At 42.8% G+C, this 22050-nt stretch overlaps 1 protein-coding gene across 1 annotated transcript in view; it reads left to right on the top strand.

The window, feature by feature from the left end:
• Positions 1 to 22050, top strand: part of STK39 (serine/threonine kinase 39) — a gene marked incomplete at its 5' end in the record, with an annotated part of 266483 nt that overhangs the window by 59482 nt on the left and 184951 nt on the right. Inside the window, 3 exons of the mRNA XM_081096279.1 lie at positions 2625 to 2737; positions 17966 to 18074; positions 21782 to 21923. Of these exons, the coding sequence (XP_080952405.1) occupies positions 2625 to 2737; positions 17966 to 18074; positions 21782 to 21923 (364 nt within the window). The remainder of the gene's footprint in view (positions 1 to 2624; positions 2738 to 17965; positions 18075 to 21781; positions 21924 to 22050) is intronic.

The raw sequence follows: 22050 nt of genomic DNA on the forward strand, positions 1-22050 counted from the left end.
TAGTTGGAGGAAATCTTTGGACTCAAAGCAGGGGTCTCCCAGATTGTCCAGTGAATGGTTAAACAGTCATCTCAGGTCGTGACGTTTCATATTTATTCTCTGTGGAGAGGAGAAGCTGCCAGTTGCTCTTTAGCCAGCTGTCGTTGTAAAGCAATAACAATTCTCTGGTTGTAAAGCTCTTAATAAAAGCGTCCTCCCACCATTCCCTCCCGCTTTGTAGATTTTGTATTTGTATCCATAGTCTTGCATGCGTCTGTGGAAGTCCGGAGGCTTTTATAGCCAAGGACTTGGCTAGGAAAGATAGCCCCACATTACATGCACCTGTTTATCCTTTCTGGGAATTTGGTTTCCTTTCCCCTGTTCTTCAGTTCCTCTGATTTGAGGATGTTTGGAATGTGGATTAAGGTGGGAGGGGTGGGATTGGAGGGAGATTTACAATAGGTAGGGCTGAGACTGACTTCCCATCAGCAGCTGGTTAAAGATGTTTGTTGACTTCTCTGCTGGGTACCAGACCCAGTGCTAACTAGCTCCTTGCCCCTTTTGGTGCTGCTCCTTCGGCCACAGTCTGCTTTTCGGAGACCTTGACTGGAAAAAATGCACTGTTATCAGCAGGCTCTTTGTAGTGTTTGGCGCTGGTATCTGGAGCATTCTGGATTGAGCCCAGCACGCTGTGATCTGCAGGGCCAGTGAGGCCAATCCAGCGGGCCTGGGAGTAGCCACTGATGGAGCAGGCAGTGAGGTTAGGGGCAGGGAGGCCCTTCTCAGCTCCCTCTGACATCAGCACTCGCTCCTGGAAGCGAACTCTAGAGAGAGTGTGAGGTCCACCTTCCCTCTCGGTCCTTTCTCTTTTCTTCAGCCATCTAGGACAGAAGAAGGTATTTCCTTAGCAAGGCCAGCGGGAGGGAGGAAGGGAGCATATGCTGTGGTTTGTGTGAAGTAGGAAACAGTCTGGGGTCTGGCAGACCTGACTCAGGTACTTGCCCGCCGCATGGGTCAGTTTCTCACATATAAAACGAGGCTAATAAAAAGCAGAGGCTCGTAAGGAGAATTGTCTGAATGAAGTGCCTGCTGTGCAGTGCAAGTCAGCATGACCTCCAGCGAACACAGGTTGGACTTCCTGCACCAGGGACCTTGACATTGGAGACCTGGCTTTGGAGCATTAGGGTGATCTGCTCGAGTGGGCGGGTCAGTTAGGGACCAGAGCTGACGATGAGGCCGCAGGGCAGGAGAAAGGGCAGAACTTTAGCTCTACAGACCCCCATTCGTGCACTTCCTTGAGAGGTACAGCCTGGATCTGCACTAGAAATGCCCTGCCTTCCTGTCACATACGTGAGACAACCTAATACTGACCTCTTCCTACAGCCAAAAGATGCTCCTTCTCCCTTTTGAAGATAGTTGATGACTCATGGGAGAGGTAGTGCCTGAAAAAAACAGAACTGTAAGGAGGATGGTACACGGTCACTCCTGGGCCCCTTGTGCACGTCCTAAGCACAGGCTGTGCTTATCGCCAGTCTTCAAGTGGCAGAGGATCTATGCCAGTGGTCGGCAAACTGCGGCTCGGCAAACCGTGGCTCGCGAGCCACATGCGGCTCTTTGGCCCCTTGAGTGTGGCTCTTCCACAAAATACCACGTGTGGGCGCGCACGTACAGTGCGATTGAAACTTCATGGCCCATGCGCAGAAGTCGGTATTTTGTAGAAGAGCCACACTCAAGGGGCCAAAGAGCCACATGTGGCTCGTGAGCCGCGGTTTGCTGACCACGGATCTATGCGACTGGGAGGAGATCTTTGGGATTCTTTGCAGAGTGGAGATGCCTTAACCTAGAGGTCTCTTTTGCCCCCATGGAATATAAATCCAATGAGGAGCTCTTTGTGCTCTGCCACAAATCATTACATGTCTACATTCTGCTCTTTTAAAGCATGAATAACGACATGACTCGGTCTCCTAGGAGTTTGAGTGCATTAGGTAGCGATCGGGAAACCTTAGGAATCGGAAATTCAATTCACGTGGATGCCGACAGCTTTTGTAATTACACGTTCGCATCCTTTTCTGTGGCATCCTTGGAAGTCGCGCTTTCCACTCAGGTGGATGTCTGTTTTCCTAATTGTAGAGCAAGCGCAGAAGCAATAGGCTCCAGGGGTGCTCAGAGCAGACAAGTGAGTTGTCACAGCGCCGCATGGAAACCCTGAAGGGAAGTGGCTCAGGCTGAAGTGGTTTGCTTTGGGCTGAAGTGGAAGAAGAGCCTGAGCTTTCTAAAAGGCACCGATGTTAGAAAATACCAGGACCCGCGGATGGGGATGGCTGCCATGCAGGGTTGCACTTGGTGCTCACGTCCCTTTGCTGTGGGCGGCAGTAAACGCACTGGATGGGGGTCACCTTCCGGGTCGGGAGCCTCAGCCCTGTCTTTGTAAACTGTGGAAAACTCCAGTGTTTCCTTTTTCCCCTCCTCCAGATAATTACTTTCCTACTTAACAAAATTCTTTAAAAAGATGTCAAGTAGTAATGTTTTGAATACTTTGAATAGAAGGCCTTTTAAAAAAATAGATATTGGTGAAGAGGGGTGTCGTGAATAGTTACCAGAAAGTGTGCCGTTTGATAGCTCATGTTGTTTCTATTTCCTTTCAGGCAGCGGAGCTACTGCTGTGGTTCAGGCTGCCCTATGCAAACCCAGGCAAGAGCGTGTGGCAATAAAGCGGATCAACTTGGAAAAATGCCAGACCAGCATGGATGAGCTATTAGTAAGTAAAAGTGAAGGGATATGGGTCTGTGGAATGGGTGGGAGAAGCAGGAGAGGAGAGAGCTAAGGCAGCGTGGTGGGATTTGAGACGTGCATGTCTCAGAAGGCAGCCCACACACTTTCCCCTCCCCTGATTAATGACACTGTACCTTCTGATTGTGTTGCAGAGTACAATGTGCTGTGCTTGGACAAACAGTAATTTGCTCAGCCCTCGTAACTCCTGGGTGGGGATGGTCTCAGTGTTGACACTAGTTTATAAAACCAGAGAACAGACCCAGTTACATGATCTAAGGCCATGTGATACTGACTGCAGGGCGAGGTGGGGAGCTTCTGGCCCTTGGTCTAGAATCGTGACACAAATAGGAATTACTCCCCAAACAATGCGTTGGTCGTTTTGGCTTTCCTAAATTACGAAATTGCCTACAGATCCCACCCAGTTACTTAGAATACTGCAGGGTAGCTTGTGTTTGGCCAATCAGAGGAGTTTGTTGTTTTAGTGCACAGCAACTTGTACTTCTTATTGTAAATGAAGTACACCACATAAATAATTGGAGCTTGTCAGCGTGGCTGTAATGCTGGTAGCATTGGTTGGTTGAAGGAACATTTGCTTTTGGCTTAACTGACTCATTATTAAATGAACAGCTTGGCAAATGGTTTATTAGTTGCCCGGCAAACTGTGAAGGGTTTGCGAGTTTAATCTCATAAATATAGTTGTCGTTCTGCCTGCCAATTTTCTTCTTTGCCTTTTGGCCATTTATTTGAGAATAATAGAAGACCACAGTGGAAGAGTTAACTGATTGGTTATCCCAACACTAATCCCAGTGCAAATATTAGTCCAACAGCCCCATAGAAGCTACAAACTATAATGATGGCTGGCTCCAAATGAAGAAGGCTTTTGTTATATTCTACATTAGGAATGGAATGCCATTAACAAGAGCTTTTTGTCTTTACTCAGAATATAGCTTTTATTTCAGGCTTAATTACAGCACACTATAGTATAAATTAAGTACAAGGATAGGCTGTACTTTTCCAGATCTGTTTGGCCTTACATTTTAAATTAAGCTACACAAGGCATAGATTTCACTGGGATTGAAGAATCAGATTGCCAGCAAAAACTCAGATTAAAGCAAGGGCTTCCATAATTTAATGTTAATTTAAAAAATGTTGCATACATTAAAGGCCTTCACCCTCCGGGTACTTTCCTCTCACTGAAACTGTTACTGTGTACTTGTGTGGCTTGCTGTTACCGTGACCAATAAAATGGTGCCTTTATCATCTGACTGGTTTTCAAGGTCACTTTCCCTGAGTGGAAAAAGTGTTGAATGAACTGTGGGGAGAGTCAGGTCCTGCTTCTGCCACTAACTTGTTTTTTGACTGTAGTCAAGTTACCTGACAACTTTGCCCTATTTTAAAAGAGAGTTGAATGGGAAGGTCTCTAAGATGGCTTTAGGAGCCTCAAATTCTACAGCTTTCCTAAGTACACATTTGTTTTTTAAAAACTTTGGAGTATACCTTTAAACTTATGCACTGTTGGGAAATATCACTGAAGAATTTGCCCATGTATTTGGTTGTGGTGCTCTGTTGTAGGTCTCACAGCCATCCTTTTGCCACCAGCAGAATACTGTACAGAATATGGATAAGCTTTATGTTCACAGTGTCTGAGTTCTGGGATCCGCCTTCTGGGCCAGTGCCGTGGTCCCTGGCCTCCACCAAGCTCTCATTGTTGCCCAAAGCATCTATGTTTCCCTCTGCTGGCTTTTTATTAGCTATCTGCTCTAAGGGATGGTAGCTGTGTAAGGGTCCAAGTGGAGGTCACGGGAGACAGTCATTCCAGGAAGCCTATCAGTGTTGTTTGGAGGTACCTGTGATATAGGCGGAGCTGTCAGTATAAGGATTGCTGCTTTTATGTCTTTATGCTTAACGCCATTAATCTGAGGTCATAGGATTTGTGGATTTGCTTATTCCTGTTAATTTATCTCCCCGCCCCCCCGCCCTTAATTCCCATATTGTGTTAATATATATGCACTAGAGACCTGGTGCACAAAATTCGTGCACTCGGTGGGATCCCTCAGCCTGGCCTGCGCCCTTTCATAGTCTGGGATCCCTTGGGGGATGTCCTGGGGAGCGGGCCAAAGCCATCAGTCGGATATCCTTAGTGCTGCTGTGGAGGCAGGAGACACTCCTGTGTTGAGTGTCTGCCCCCTGGTGGTCAGTGCGCATCATAGCGACCAGTCGTTCTGTCGTTTGGTTGAATTGCATATTAGCCTTTTATTTATGGGATGATTATCTGTTTTCATTTAAGAAGGTATTTTGTTTTATTGCTTTGATCTTTCTTTTACCTTGAGCCTTTGACCTTGATATTTCTAGAGATGGGGTGGGGATGATGATGATGGTTCTTTAGGATATCTTACTGCCAGGTCCTTTGCAAACAAAAACAAATGGAATATATAGTATAGGTTGTCTAATGGTGCCAGGCTTTTGTGATCTAGCTATTGGCACCTGAGATTGTGTGGCGCACTGTTGCTGTAATCCTTTCCATTTCCAGTGCTGCTGGTACCCGCACTTTTATTATCTCTGTGGGTTCACATTTTGTCAGTGCTTGGACATCCGGTGTCCTCATCATCCTTTAATTCCATGTGTGTGTGTGTGCACTATATGCAGGTCAGTGCTCTGCATCATTTTACTCTGTGCCATGTGTTAGCTGGAAGCCATTGTTCTTATAAGAAACAATAGTCACTTGAACCCTTATCTTGTGTGAGTGTTATGTCATAGAAGTGGCAATTATCAACTGTCTGCTGGCTATTGGGACATCTGCCTCCCCTGCTGAAACTGTATCACCTCCCACCCCATACTCTCAACCCTTCCCTACCGCCCCTTGAACCTCAACTCCCAGAGTAAGGTGGGGTTTACACACAGAGGCCAGATGTGAAGGCACAGCACAGTTTTGGACAGCTGGCCCTGAACTCCGCTTCGGTGTGGGATGGTGGCTATTAGTAGATTTTCCTGCCGTCAGAGAATTAATTTGTCCCAGGTTTGGCTGAAGAAGGATTCAAGTGGTTTCATGATTTCCGAAGCAAAGTGATAATTATAGTGCCAGCTTCTCTTAAAATGAAGGGAAGAACATTAGATGAGGTCATTGGTGCTAAACAATTGGATATTTAAATAAAATTTGTACCATTGAAATGAGCACTGTAATATTCCTCACAGGCAGTTTGGTTCTAGATCTAATACACATGTATTAATTTATTTGGTAAGTACTTAACGAGTCTCTCCATTGTGTTTAGGCCCATGAAAAGGATGAGTTTTGGGTGTACATATGGGAGGACAAAAGTATATGCTCACTAGACATTCATTTTATTTTAACAGCAATTAAAACACTTCAGAATAAATGTTTTCCTTGGCAACACATGAATAGCAGTTAGTTGATCTAAACTGATTATTTTTGAGATGCATTCTTTTACATTTCCATCTATGTTTTGGACTTTGGCCTTTAACTAGATCCTAATCTTTCTAGGTATGAAGATCTTGGTGGTTAATTTTTCAGGAGCTAAGGGAGTGTCACTGGCCTGTTCTATATGCCTAACTATCCCAACCTAGATGCTTCCATAATTTCTGAGATTTGTTAATCCCACTTTTGTTGTCATCCCCATATTTGCTAATCCTGTAATAGTATAAATGACTCTACTAATTTTAACATTCTTTGGGAGGTATTTGTAGTTTTAGAGCAGAATGTGTTAAATCTATAATTATTAAACCTCACTAGAGAGTAAGACCTGAACTAGGTGATGGGAAAACAAAACGGGTTCCTGTTTCTTGGGGAGCCTTTGACTAGTAATTGAGTGTTTTTATTTTTTTTTACTGGGTTGGTGAGATTTTTTTTTTTAGCTATGGATCTCTTTCTGCACTTTTCCCTTCTATTTGCCTAGAAATGGTTTAGCAGAGCAATAGATTCTCTCATTTATATTTCATTGAGGGCGTTCTTACTTCCCAGTAGGAATTTAAAATTTGCTAAAAGGGTTAGACCCACTGTCTATGTGAAGATGGCCTCGAGGTTTCTTGAAAAAACTTGGTTCTCTGGTTTGTGGTCAGCCTCAAAGGTTAGGGATGCTGCTCCAGGGCACACTTGACTTCCCTTAAAATCCATTACGTGAGCGAGGGATTAATCTGCTCTTTCTAAAATCATTTGTCTTTTCAATCTTTATCACCAGGTGACAATGAATTATATAAATGTGAATAGTCCTTTTATTTATCGTAAAACCCACTCTTCTAACCTTCGGAGCACTCTCCTTTATTTTTCCCAGGGATTGTTTAACATTTTGGGTCTCTATTGCGCTTGACTTTATTTATGATTTTTAGACTTTAGTTCTCATATTTTTAGTCTGGTTTTTTTGTTGTTGTTGTTGTTGTTTTGGTACTTAGTCATAGAAAATTGAGTAGCATTTTCTCATTCTTGCTCATACATCAATGCCACCAAAACTTACAGTTTAATTTCTAGGGGCAGGTGAGCTGTATATGTAGAAGTCAAGACTCTGGGGCCAGGCAAAGTGCTTGTTTCTTACAAAAATAAATGAAAAAAAAAATCTAGTTTAGTCATTGTAAACTAATATGTAATGATCTTTAAAATATTTTAGTTTGTGATGGGTGACAGATGTGAGCAAAGTCATTTAAAAAAGCTACACAAAACTGATGCATGCTGAAACCTATGGTAGAGGGAAAGAGCTCCTGAGTCAGGGGGCCTGTGGTGTTCCCTGGGATCAAGGACTTTGGACAAATCCGTTTCACCTCTGGTCCCAGTGTCCTTGTTCATGCACTAAGGAATCCTACTTTATTTTCATCATCAAAGTTCTGTGACTATATATATTTTACAATTAATTATTTAATGAAATAACTTTAAAATTGCTTGGACAAAAACAGTAATTACTAGCAAATTATGCTTTATTTAAACTTAGGAGAGATTCAAGCACTCCAGTCTTGCGGTGTAACAATGAAAGTCCACTCTCAATGCACAGGTTTGAGTGTAGAGTGTACCCTCTGTTTCCCCGGTGCACACAAGGACAGAGCTTCTCCGTGGAGCTAGAAAAATTATGGTATATTCCCTTCTCTTCCTGTAGCTTCTCTGTAAAGATATTTTATTCATCTCGATAGTATTTGGAGATAAATCAAGAACTTTATTTCCTCCGAACAAAGCCACTGCCCTCCTTGTGCTCTCCGCTGTAGTGCTATTTTATTATTTGTTGTTTCTCTTGATCTGCTGTTCCCTCCTTACTCGCCCTCTCCTCCCCGCTCTTCCTCTCCTCCTCCCCTTTCTCTCCTTCTTTTCAGTCCTTCCTTCCTTCCTTATCTTTAGAGGAATGGATTAGCTATGATTTTAAGGTTATTTTGGAGAATAAAACTCTGTATATTTACTTTGCCTAATGGTAATTTTTTGTTGTTGCTATTTTTACTACATCTTTTTTTTTATTGTTGAAAGTATTACATATGTCCCTTTTTTTCCCCCATTGACCTCTCCCAGCCTGCCCCCACTACATCTTTATTCTTGTTTATTTATTAATTTTAATTAAATTTGAGAGGCTAGTTAATTCCCTAACCATTTAAAAATTAAATTATACTATCTGGGGACCTCTGAGCAGTTCCTCTAGTTAGGTTTTTCTTTTTATTCCTCTTAATTAAGGTTTAACATGTTTTTAAAAATCTTGTGATGTTTTATCTAATCTCTATAATTATGTTGATATTTTTGCATATCTTGTTTATTGTAGGAAAATTTATACCAGCTTGAGAACAAAAGCTTAAAAAGCTGTAAGCTATAATGTGTGTTTTTTTTAATGTATCAGTGAAAGTATTTTTCTATTCTTCCTGAACTACAGAACTTTCTAGCTAGTAAATTAATTATTTGCATTCCAGCTCAGTCCTCATCACATGTGGCAGCAAATTACATTTGGCTCTGTCTTATAGAATTTTTTATAGCAAGGATACAGAATTCAAATATAAGCCCACTTCACTCTTATGGCACTGTTTTGAGCATTTCTGGTGTTAATCATTGAATTTTGTGCTGTCATTTGTCCCTTGCTACTTAGCTTTTAATTATTTTCATGTGATTTGGTATTTGTATTTACCCAATTCTAGTCCAACTGAAAGTAGAATTAGAAATGGCAAATTTTTGGGTATTTTGATGACATGCATTTTTAAGAAATTAGAGAATAAATACTATATATGGAAAACTAAGTTATTTTTATAGCTCTGAAATTACATTATTTTGGGAACGTGTGTGATTTGGCTAGAGAAAACAGTTTTCATTTTTGGAACACCAAATTTAAAAGTTATATCATAGTTGATTCAGGTAATTAAATATACTTATTAAATTTACTTTTAAGTGTTTTTATGCCTTTGTTGGAAATGGCTTTCTAAAATGGTGAACACATCTCTCTCTTTGTTTTTAAAGTAAGTGGAACTTGACATTGCAAGAACACATGTTTCTGGACTTACATGTGCTCAGTAACAAAGAGACCCAACATTTTCAGAATAGGAGAAAATGGGACAACCTCCCCAGATTGAATACAAGTTCAGCTACATCTCTCTCTCTCTCTTTTTTAATACCCTACTTTTGCCATCTTTGTAGACCTCTGGAAAACTGTTGTTGCTTGGGTTCTTTCCTGTGTTATCTTTTTTCTTATTTTGGTTTGGTTATTTCCATGATTCATTAAGCTGCTGCTGAAAAAGACGGACTCTGAAAACTCAGGAGGAAGGCAGGAGAGTGGCAGGCGGGGTTTCTGCCACTTTTGCAGGAGAGTTGTTCACCAGCAGAATCCCAGACTGCAGACTGTACCCAGGCATGGGACAGGGGCCACAACAAAGAAGGCACCTTTCTTTCTCCTCGCATTCTCATCTTTTGGTGATAAGACCCAACGCAGCAGCAGTGCCAACAGTTGGTCTGGCGGTTTCCAGCAGCATCAGTTGGCTGACAAGAACAGTTCTTCGTGATCCTGTTGTTAACGAAGTCTTGGACTTTACTTTGAACAGTACTCCCAATGATTGACAACTAACTGATCCCACAGTAGTTGATGGCTGAGTCTGATTCAGATTCCGTGGCCAACTAAAGAGCTTTCAGAACCTCCCAGGCCTCCTCCTGGCTGTTTGCTGAAGCACTGTTTGTTGTAGCCAACTAAAGAAAATGGCTGTTCCCCATGGAGTTTTCCTGTAGTATTTCAACATCTTTGTTTTATTCTTTGCTTTCTTTCCCCTCCTCGTTCCTTTTCAAGAAAATAACTACACTGGCAGCTTCTACATTTCCAAGCAAAATTCTTTAGTTTGTTTTCAGACAGTTTTTGCAGAGTGCCCAATTTTGTGACATCATGATCAAAACCCCAGGATGTACCAGTACATCCTATTCTGTCAGCAAATAGATATTTACCCATCATGATTTCTTGGGATTTTCCAGGCCTCCAGCTCCCATGACACTTTACCTCTTTACAACTGCTTTCTACAGCTTTCAAACTTCTGAGCACACCTATTGAGGCTATCATAGAATGTATGCTTCCCTTTTTCTAATTTCTTAAAATGTTTCCCTATCTTCAAAATATCCAGACTTTCTCCATATCTAATCCCGCCTTAAACTGAACTGTACTTAGATAAACACAGATACCAAATCATCTATAATAATAAAAGCACAATATGCTAATTTGACTGGACAGCTGAATGACCGTACGGATGTCCTTCTGGATAATCTTCCGGATGAAGCCAGGGCTGCAGCCGTGGGATTGAGGCAGTCCCCGCAGCTGCGAGGGAGGGATCGAGGCAGCCGCTGCGGCTGTGAAAGCCTACTCTTGCACGAATTTTGTGATTCGGGCCTCTAGTAGGAAAACAATTACAAAACTAAGTGGTAAGGGGCATTGGTTGATTCATTTGTAAGTGGTACAAGCCAGAATATTTGATTTACTCTTCCTTGAGTATTTCCCTGTTGTTTCTGTTATTCCAGAAGAGGCAAGAGTTTTCTGCATGGGTTTTATGTAATTTCTCATAATTAAATAAATCTCATAGTGATATTTTTCATAATTGAAAAGGACAATCCAGAAAAATACACTGCTCTTAAATAAGAGCTTCGTCAATCTTTCTTCCATCGCTTGGCTGACATTTGAAATCATGGAAGTTTATTGGGTTTTTTTCTTTTTGAAAAAATTCTGCTACTTAAAGCATTGTGTTATTTATGAATATTGATTGGGTTACCCTTCATAATGATGCTGATGCTATAGAAGTACAAGCTGGAGAACAACTCTATGCAAAACGTTTTTATTTAGCACGGTTACCTTCCTATCATTTAGGCAATTCTCTTAACAGTTGGAGGGTGTGGAATACATTTTAAAGATGTATTTGGTTATCTCTTGCACTTGGAAATACATATTTTATTTAATAGTATTTGTAGATCATATCTATTTTTTCCTTTCTAGATTAAGTTGCAGAGTGAAAATGTGCCTAGAGGTACATGTTTCAGCAGTTCACTGAAAGACGAACACATCTCAGTGCCTAGTTGGAAAGCAGGGTTCTCAACCTTGGCTGCACATGAGAATCACCCTGGAGCTTTTGAGAATTTTTATTCCTAGGCTGTACCCTAAATCAGTTTACACCAGCATCCCTGGGGCAGGGATCCAGGCATTAGTACTTTTTAAAGCTTCCTAGGCAATTTCAGTGTGCAGCCAAGGTGGAGAACCTTGTTTTAGAATGAAGTTAGATATAGCATCTCCTTAGATTTAACTGCACATTAATGTTGGAGCGTAGGCTTGATTTCTTAACTGAGGCTGAATAGGATATTTTGCCATCAAAATCAGATAGGGAAGAATTTACTTAGAATTTACATAAGTTGTGAAAATATGCTAATTTGGTTAAATATAGTTTAATATTTTGAATTCAGAATTCATTTAAACTCTTTTACTTTCCGTGTGAATATCATGATCTTAAGGGACAAAAGAATCTAGGCTTTAACTTTTGCTTAATTCTTATATCTTTAAACTCTCTTTTATTTCTCTTTATTCTGAGCCCTTTGCACAAGTATATGTTTAGACTTACTATTCAACAAGGGTTTGAGGCAGTGTAGCAGGACATGTGAAGTATGACAGGTGGTATAATTACCATAAACATAGGGTGAGGAGATAAATAGGAAAAACATGGGCGGGGACAATGAAGAGTTGGGAATAACACTAAAAATTCATGGCCCAGTGACCTATGCACACAGTATAAGACACTCCTTGAACCAGCAGGGCACACACAGCCCACTCTGTGACATTTCTGCAAGAAAAGGTGAGTGCCCCTGCCAGGATCGGTCTCTTGAGATTAGTGATCAATGCAGTTCAGAAGGAACCGAGACACTGAGAGATTGACCTTTACCATTTCTGTCATGTGCTAGGCATTTTGCAAGTTTTATAGACCTCAATTTGCTTGTAGCACAGCAATCCTACGTAGGTGGCATTAGTAAGCTCCTTTGACAGAATAGGAAACTGAGACTCAAAGATGCTGCCCAGGTTATCAAGCTGGTCAGTGGCAGATCCAAGCTGCAAAACCTGCTGCATCCTACACTATGGCCCTTACATGGCTCCTGCTGGGCCACACCCTTGCTAATTAGAATTCCTGCTTGTTCACAGTGCTCTTTATAGGAAAACTAAAGGCCTGATGCACGAAGATTCGTGCAAGAATGGACCTTCCTTCCCCTGGCTGCCGGCACCTCCGGCCGGGAGTTGCCTTTCCACCTTCCCATGCTGCCCAGAGGCCTGGAGCGGCTGGGGCGGTGCAGAACGCCTGCATCGTCGCCATGGTGATGACGCCAGTGTCCCGCCCCGCCCCGACTGCTCAGTGCCTGCGTATGCAAATTAAACCACCATCTTTGTTGGGTTACTTTGCATACTCACTCCTGATTGGCTGGTGGGTGTTGCAAAGGTATGGTCAGTTTGCATCTTTCTCTTTTATTAGTGTAGATAATTTTGTTTTGGCAAGGGCAGGAGAAACAAATGCCATACAGCGGTATTGGAAAATCCCTTATAAATATTTTAAAAGGTCACCTCCCACTCCCATTTTCCCAGTTTTTCTTTTTTTGGCAGTATTTTTTCCCTCCCAGGGTAGGGCACTCTGTTTTTTTGTGTCTCCCACCAAACCCAGTGCATCCCACCTGAGACGCCTGTGTCGTCCCCGGTTGGCCGACTTGGCTGGGCTGGCACAGTGGCAGTGTGGGGTCCCTCTTGTTCTCCTCCACCTGCATCGCTCCCAGCAGAGGGATGCTGCTGTGGCTGGCACTTCAGTCTTAACAGATGGAAAGGCCTTTACTTGCTACCCCATTTTAGGTTGGTTTTCTCACTTTTGTGAAATTGGACTTGTGATGTGTTTCAGATAAAGCTGCATGAGCAAACCCAGCTCTTTAAGCCCTGGGGAAGATTCCGTGCTGCGCCATCGCTTGGGTTGGCACTTGGTGACATGTCCGAGTCTTGTTTCACTAGACTTCCAGGGGAGCCAACTGTGTCACATTCCCTGACTGTAGTTTTGGCAGTTGTGTTGCCTGGATTTGAGAGTCCTTTGAGTTCTTCCAACTTTGACCTCGTGTTTTTTTCTCTCCCTTTGTATTTTTTTACTCTTTCCCGTAGTTGTGACATTCAAACCACTTTAATGCTATAGTCTCCCTTCCAGCTTTGCTTCCTACTCCCTTTTTCCTTAAAAAAATATTTTATTAATTTTAGAGAGGAAGGGAGAGGGAGAGAGAAATATAAACAATGATGAGAGAGAATCATCAATCGGTTGCCTCCTGTATGACCCACATTGGGAATTGAGCCCACACCCCAGTCATGCGCCCTGACCAGGAATTGAACCGTGACCTGGTTCATAGGTCGATGCTCAACCACTGAGCCACGCCAGCCGTGCCCCTTTTGCAGGTGAGACTAGCTAGGCCTGCTCTTCTACTCAGGCCTTTCTTTCACATTCCCACCACCCAGGTGCCTCTCTGCCTGCCTCCTGCCACTTTGCCACTTGGAAATGCTTATTAGAAATGTACAACCTCTGGCCACAACCCAGACCTACTGGATCAGAACCTGCATTTTCACAAGGTCCCCAGGTGATCTGTGTGCATATTCAAGTTTGAAAAGCATCTAAATCACACTTCTTCCATGGATTGTGCACTAATTAAGAGAATAGAATATTAGCACTCATTCATTCTACAGGAAGAATTGGATAAAAAGGTTTTTAAAAATCATATCCATTTATTCTTTGGCCAACACTCTTGTCACTTTCAGAGACAGGAAGAAATGAGTGTGTTTGGGAATAAATGGCTTTGCCTGTCCTATGAGTGAGGTTAGGGCACTGGGAAAAGCTGGGAAACTTAGCTGATAGATTGTCACCAAGAAAGGATTCAAATAGCAGCCATCACCACTGTTTTGAAAAGAAATGGAGAAAGTAGTTCTGTGGAAAGACTATTTGATCCAAGAAATATTTATATTTTTCAAAATATAAAATATGAAAAGATATATAATTGCCCGGCCATTGTGGCTCAGTGGCTGAGCATTGACCTATGAGCCAGGAGGTCACAGTTCGGTTCACTGTTGGGGCACACACGTGGGAGGTGGGCTGGGTCCCTAGTTGGGGTGTGCAGGAGGCAGCTGATAGATGATTCTCTCTCATCATTGATGTTTATCTCTCCCTCCCTCCCTCTCCCTTCCTCTCTCTGAAATAAATAAAAACATATTTAAAAAACATATATATGTGTTCACACACACATATACATATAATTGCCTTAATTAATTTGGGCTGCTATAACAAAAATGCCATAGACTGGTGGCTTATACACAATAGAAAATGATTTCCCACAGTTCTAGAGACTGGGAAGTCTGAGGTCAACACGGTTGGGGGCATCTTTCAGGCTGCAGACTTCTCGCTGCTTCCTCCCGTGGCTGAAGGGGCAAGTGAGTTCTCTGGGGTCTCTCTTTTAAGGGCACTAATCTCATTCACGAGGGCTTTACCCTGATGACCCAGTCACCCTCCAAGGGCCCCTACCTCCTAGTACCATTGACTTAAGAATTTTGGGGGACCCTGGCCCCTGTGGCTCAGTTGGTTGGGTGTCATCCCATGCACCAAAGGGTTTCCCGTTTGATTTCTGGTCAGGCCCCATGCACAGTTTGTGTGCTTGATCCCCAGAGGGGGGCCATTCGGGAGGCATGATGTTCTGCTCTCCCATCGATGCTTCACTCTTTCCCTTTCCCTTCCTCTCTCTCTAAAAAAATAGTAAAAAAAAAAAAAAATGCTTGGAGATGTACTGTAGAAGCTGCTCCTGCTGATCACTGTCTATGAACAAAAAAATATCCTTTCCTGATGAGGTGGCTAGCTAATTGCCTGGCCAGTAAAAAAAAAAAAAAAAAAGAAAAAAAAAAGAATCTTTGGGGAATAGAAACGTTCAGACATAGCTAAAATATAAACATGTAAGTTTTGTGCCTCTGTAGAAGGCAGCTACACAAAAGGTGTAAATATAAACTAAAATGAGGGTTGCATAGGCAGGCAGAGCACCTAGTTCTTATTTTCTTGAGTGTCTTTCTACCCTGTTTTGGGGAATATTTTTTTACCATGGGGGCTCCATGGTCAAGGGCAGAGTGACTAGCGTTTTTCTCTAAGGCAGGTTTCATCACGTCTTTAAGCAGAGGCTCTACTGCATGGACAGGCCGCACAGTAAAATGGATGGTGTAGGAATGGGGGACACGGGCCCCATAGCCAAGCAGGGAAGAGGAATAGTGAGGGGGCACAGAAGAAGAATATGAAGTTGTAACCGGTCAGACTGATGCAAGTCCACTCTCAGGCCCCCACCTCTTCTTTCATCTTCCATAGGGGTGTATTAGTAGGGCGGGTATCTGTATTCCTTTTCAATCCTCAGGGCCTTTAAATGTCCAGCTGGCACCTCTAAGACCCAAAATTTTGAAGGAATGGAATTTGTTATATCTATCGGTTTTCTGAAAGAATTTCTCCCTAGGTTAATTAAAGGAGTTTTTCTCTCTCCCTTTCTTCCTTCTGTCCCCCCTCACACCAATCTCACACACACGCACACACACACACACACACACACACACACACAGTATGTTCACCACCGTGTCAGAGAACCTGATACTCTGGGTAGGAAATGATACAGGCTCTCTAAATGCAAAGGACTAACAAACGTGCCTCTCCAGACTCTGACCCAACTTTGCATCACTGCAAAAGGATTTCTTTTCATATGGGCATTGGTGGGTTATGGTGCATTTTGATTAATGATTGAAGAATTTGAAGGCTTGAAAGGCATTCATTTACATTGAATATGAAGTGGTGAGAATGTAGAGCACATGTATTTTCGAGAAACATCATTCCCATTTCTGTGAACAACAGAGGCATCCGTTTAAGCTGGACCTTGCCCCACGCTGCAGGCCTTCCAAGTGGCCCGTGCCCACAGCGAGCAGATGCTAGTGACTTGAAATAGGAATGGCCCGGGCAGCATGCCATTTCTCCTTCAGACGCATCTTCTGGCATCAAAACCTAACACCAGAGACAGATGGAAACTGGAGCTCAGGTTTCAGATCTCGTTCAAAGGACAGGAGTTGCCGAACCGAAAGTGTCAGATTTAGAAAACCTGTGATCAGTTAAATGGAAGAGGGGAACAATGAAGGGAAACTGTTCTTAAATAATTAAAAGAAGATGGAAAAATTAGTGATTTTCTTAGGAGATTATCCGTGGTTAAAAGCACTTAAGTAAGCATATAAAATAAGGTGTGTGTGTGTGTGTTACATGTCGTGGTATTTTGGCAGTTATCTGACAAAGAGCGTTTTAGTAATTTGAGGATGAATCAGTACTGCATATGCAAAGATTGCAGCCCAAATTGGAGTATTATTGTCAGGGAATTTTACGTTAACTCGAAGTTAACTAGATGCTCAGTGTTGTTGAAAATATTAAATAGGATGCACAAATACACTCTTCTTTCATCATAAATACATGATAGCGTAAATGAGGCTTCTTTGATAACAGGTTTTTCTTGTGGCTTGTCGATAGCACCTTAAAAGTGAGTTACACTCGTCTGATACCTTTGCTTGAGGGTTATCATTTGGCTGAAGCTTTATACCAGTCATCTGGCAGTAACTTAAAATGACAAACCAAAACCAAAATGAACTTGACTATTGCCGAAAACAGTGGTTTATTGAAGTTTCCCATTTGTAGGATTTCAAAACGTTGCTGTTCTGCGCCCCTCTGTAAACCTACAGCGGTGTTGCCTAAACTGCGACACACACGTATTGCTTTCCTACCTTGTTAACCTGGGTTCAACCAGGACAGCTTACCGAGTGCAGGACTCCTCAGAGCCTTTGACAGTACTGATATTCCTGTGACTCTTATAGAAGGAGATTTAGTATCTGATGTTTTTCAAGCCCATTTCACTTTACCAGTCCCCCTCTGCCCCTTCATCTCCTTGGGGGAACATTTACCATGGAAAATAGTTTGGGAAATGATAATCTAGCATTTTCTTATGTATTTCCTCACTTACCATCACAGCAGTCCTGAGAAAAACAGAAACAGCCTGCTGTCCCCTTTTAGATAAGGGAGGAGCTAAGACAGGCACCAAAGTTCAGGGTGGCACCAGGAGCCACCATGTCTCCTAATAACTCGCCTAGCCTTTCGTCTGTCCGTGGAGGCCTCCAATTCAGGTCGGAGGCACTTAGTCATGTACTGCAGGGTCGTTGCTGGCAGAGTGGGGGGTCATCTGGGCCAGTGGTTGGCAAACTGCGGCTCGTGAGCCACATGCGGCTCTTTGGCCCCTTGAGTGTGGCTCTTCCTAAGCCTTAGGAGTACTCTAATTAAGTTAATAACAATGTACCTACCTATATAGTTTAAAAAATTTGGCTCTCAAAAGAAATTTCATTCATTGTACTGTTGATATTTGGCTCTGTTGACTAATGAGTTTGCCAACCACTGGTGTGGGCAATATGGTGATCTGAAATTCCTCTGACCTGTGGCTGGTTCAGAGGTCTATGGTCTACACAGACCTTTCCGATTCTAGCAAGTTGATAATGAGGGTAAGAGGGTTAGGTCTGATGTAGCTACTTGGAAGTAAAGGTTTAGGCAGCCCCCTACCACAGCCCCCCTCCCCAGGTATGCTTGTTAGTAGGGAAGTTAGCCAGATGCTCAACTGTGGTTCACTTGTGTTTTCCTGATTTTTATCCCATGGCACTACTATGTCATGTTTTGCTTTTTTTTATAGAAAGAAATTCAAGCCATGAGTCAGTGCAGCCATCCCAACGTAGTGACCTATTACACCTCTTTTGTGGTAAAAGATGAACTTTGGCTGGTCATGAAATTACTAAGTGGAGGTAAGTGGATTTTGTCATTGTTTGCTTGTTTTCCTTCTGTAGAAGCCTGCATATTAATTAAGATTTCAGATTTGATCCCCTTCCACCTATATTTAAGTTTTGCATGGGCCCTGGCCGGTGTGGCTCAGTTGGTTGAGCATTGTCCCATGCACCAAGAGGTTCCTGGTTCTATTCATGGTCAGGGCACATGCCCAGGTTGCAGGCTCAATCCCCAGTGGGAGACAGCCTATCAATGTTTCTCTCATTGATGTTTCACTCTCTCTCCCTTTTTAAAATCAATTTTAAAAAGGTTTGCATGATTTATTACTGGCTTAGAGAATAAAGTCCAGTTCAGCTTAACTTCTAGAATATGTGTCCCCCTCTACTCCGATTTTCGTGGCGTAGGTTAGACTCCCTAAATCCTTCCTGCTCTCTGATGTCTCTGTGCCCTCACCTGCACTGCCCCTCAGCCCTAGATCTGCTCTTTCCTCTCCATGTGTTCAAGTCCTAAAAGCTCACCTGCTCTCTGCAGCTATCCCGTACTCTCTTCACAACTGTGAACCATTTCTGCCTTCCCCAAGCCCTTCCTTTTTAACATTATTCAAGTCCTTGACACATTGCAATCTAATGCTTTATTTCAGTGCTGTGGCGATGGGAATGTTCGATAGCTGAGCTATCCAGTGTCTGCTAGTTACATGTGGCTGCTGAGCACTTGACATTGGCTGGTGCTCCTAAGGGACTCAATTTCTGTTTTGTTTTAATTAGCTTATATTTAAATAATGCAGGTGGCTAGTGGCTACAGTGTTGGACAGTGCAGATTTAGATTCGTGAAGCAAGCACAGTTGAATGTACTTTTTTGTTTGTTTCTTTTGTTAATCCTCACCCAAGGATATCTTTCTCTGGATTTTTAGAGAGAGTGGAAAGGAGGTGGAGAGACAGGGCGAGAGAAACATTGATGTGAGGGAGACACATCAATTGGTGTCTCTCACATGCGGCCTGACCGGGGCCAGGGATTGAGCCTGCAACCTGTGTACATGCCCTTCAGTCCACGGGCCGGTGCTCTATCCACTGAGCTAAGGTTCGAATGCACTTTTAATTCATTGCATCTGAGACCCATTGGGTCCTCAGTAAATGTTGTCTCAATTGAAACGGAGAGAGACTTTCTACATGTTAAATTATTTGCGTGCGGTATTGATCAGAAGTGGCACTTTTTCATCACATGTTTGCACTCGGGCAGGGAAAGTCACTTTCTCGAACTAGCCTCTGATCACTGAAGTTATAAAAGCCCTGGACTGTATAATTGATACGGCACTTTTGCACTTCTGTATTTTATTTCTTTTAACCTTTTAGCATCATAATTGATAGGGAATGATAATGATAACCTTTAACTTTGTCGAACACTTCCTCTGTGGCTAGATCCTGTTCAAGGCATTGTACTTATTTCATGGAGTGTGGGCAATATCCTTGAATGGCAGGTGTCACCATCCCTGTTTTCTGAAAGGTCAGAGAATTAAATAGCTTGCCCAAGGTCACAGTTACTGTCAGTGCTGGAATGTGTGATTGTAGGACCTGTTGATTTCAAAGGAGTGCCGGACGTATTACCACCTTCACTCTACAGGCCCCCACGTTGAAGCACAGAAAGCGAGTTATTTCCTTCATAATATCCAGCATCCCCACTTCTCCAGCGTGTCCTCTCTCCAGGGCACCACGCACTGTCTAGCACCCTGAGATGTGAAGTGTGGTTAAGGAGCAAAGGAGAACATTTTGTGGTGCCTGGATGAAGCCCAAACTGGCTCAGCACAACATGGGCTGTAAGCAGCCCAATTTCATCTGCAGACCCTTTGCCAGCTAAGGCTGAACCAGGGAGGCATTTTATTTTATTTTATTTTATTTTATTTTATTTTATTTTATTTTATTTTTTTAAAGAAAGTATGTTGGATCAAGCAGAAGCCCAGAAATGAGATGATGAATGCGTTGTAATGGCCTTGGGGCTGCTGTGGAGTCTAAGTAGGGAGCCTGGCAGCTCTGAGTTCGGTTCTATTCTAGTATTGTCAGTCCTGTGCGCCATTGTTTCCTTGGGTGCCTACTTGGTTTTTAATTAAAAAGTGAAATGAAAAAGGAAAGACAGTAGCAAAAGGAAGCCTATTGGAGCCGGACACAGCGCTCAAGTGTCAGGCCTGCTTCTTGAGGATGGCACTTTATCGATGAGAGGATCTAGTCCAGTCTAGTTCTCAACCTTCCTAATGCCGCGAGCCTTTAATACAGTTCCTCATGTTGTGGTGACCCCCAATTTCATTGTTACAAATTGAACATAATTAAAGCATAGTGACTAATCACAAAACCAATATGTAATTATATATGTGCTTTCCGATGGTCTTAGGTGACCCCTGTGAAAGGGTCGTTCGACCCCCAAAGGGGTCGGGACACATAGGTTAAGAACTGCTGATCTAGTCTCTTCTCGAGGGGCCCACCCACGATAACCTGGGACGCTGAATGGCCCCAGATACTCTGTTCAGGCTGAGGATTTTACTTCCTCTCTTTATTTATTTTTATCCCAATTAACCTTTTATAAGCCTGAGAATATCCCCTGCCCACTTTCCTCAGGACTCACTAGAAAATTTCATTGTCTTTTAAAAGAATACAGTTTAGTCTCTTGGGCTTTAGTGGGTAAGGGGACCAGGCTTTACGTTTCCACAGGGAAGGCGAGTGTGGGCAGAAGTGGATGCTTGCTCAGCTTGCTTTCAGCAGGCCAGGCCAGAACTGCATATATGCCCGGTATGGTGTGTCCTTATAAGGTAACAATAAATGGTTTTGGAAGTATAATATTCTGAATGAGCCAAAAATCCAAGAGTCAATTAATAAACAGATGTTCCATTTCTCTCTGAGGTCGGACATGTGCATTTGTTTTCTTCTATAATATTTTATCACGTTCCATCTCTTAATGAGGGGTGGGTGGTTAATCTGGTGTAGTAACGTCTGATGAGGAAACTCAGCCGTCTTAGTTAATCATGGAGAGCTTGGAGCCTAAGTCAGGTCCTGAGGTAAGCCATTTGTTAACACATCAGAAATGTTGACTCACCCTGGGGGATATTGGTTTTTAAAATGACCCAGAGGTTCGGAATATTAATTACTCTGTGCTGAAACATGAATTCACAGTGCCAAGGATGCTAATCAGTTTATTATAGCAGAGCACTGTGTATTCATTCTTTTATTATAGAAAGTCAGTACATCAACTACCACGTCAGTGAAAATACACATTGCCTGGAGTCACAGAAAGGAATCTTGCGGTTACCAGCAGGCCTGGAGGCAATACGCCTTTTCTCTCCCCTCCCACCTGTATCAGCTGCTCTGGGTGGCTCACTGCCGCCTCTCTCCTGGCCTCCTCGTCCTTTCTTTTTTCAGTTCAGATGTCTTGAACCCTCTTTTGAGTCTGTAACCAACTGCATGTCTAGGGAAAAAGGGGTTCACCTGGAAGTGGCCCTGAATAGTCTTCTGGTTCCTGACCCAGAATCCTTCTCACTGACTTCAACTGAAAGTGACCCTGCAAACTTGTATGTATTGTGTCTGGCCATGGGTTGCCATGTGAGTGTTTGTGTGCCTTGGGGATATTTGTAAACAAAAAACATATTTTTATGTCCTCATTTACTTTTCTAAATAGGGAACCCTGTTCTGGAAAGGCAATGAGGACGCTCACCCAGTTTTTTCGATTCTTCTGCCTGTCCACTTAGGTTCAATGTTGGATATCATAAAATACATCGTCAACCGAGGAGAACACAAGAACGGAGTTCTGGAAGAGGCAATAATAGCAACAATTCTTAAAGAGGTTTTGGAAGGCTTAGACTATCTACACAGAAATGGCCAGATTCACAGGTATGGCATCTGCAGAGATGTTCAAATTCAGCTGTATCTTTAGTCCTAGTTAATAAAGACTATTAAGGAAAGACATATTGCAGGTAGGTAGGTATTGGCACTATTTCTAACTTAGGCTACATAGATG

This window comes from Myotis nattereri, assembly GCF_964212035.1.
Source record: "Myotis nattereri genome assembly, chromosome: 7".
NCBI lineage: Eukaryota > Metazoa > Chordata > Mammalia > Chiroptera > Vespertilionidae > Myotis > Myotis nattereri.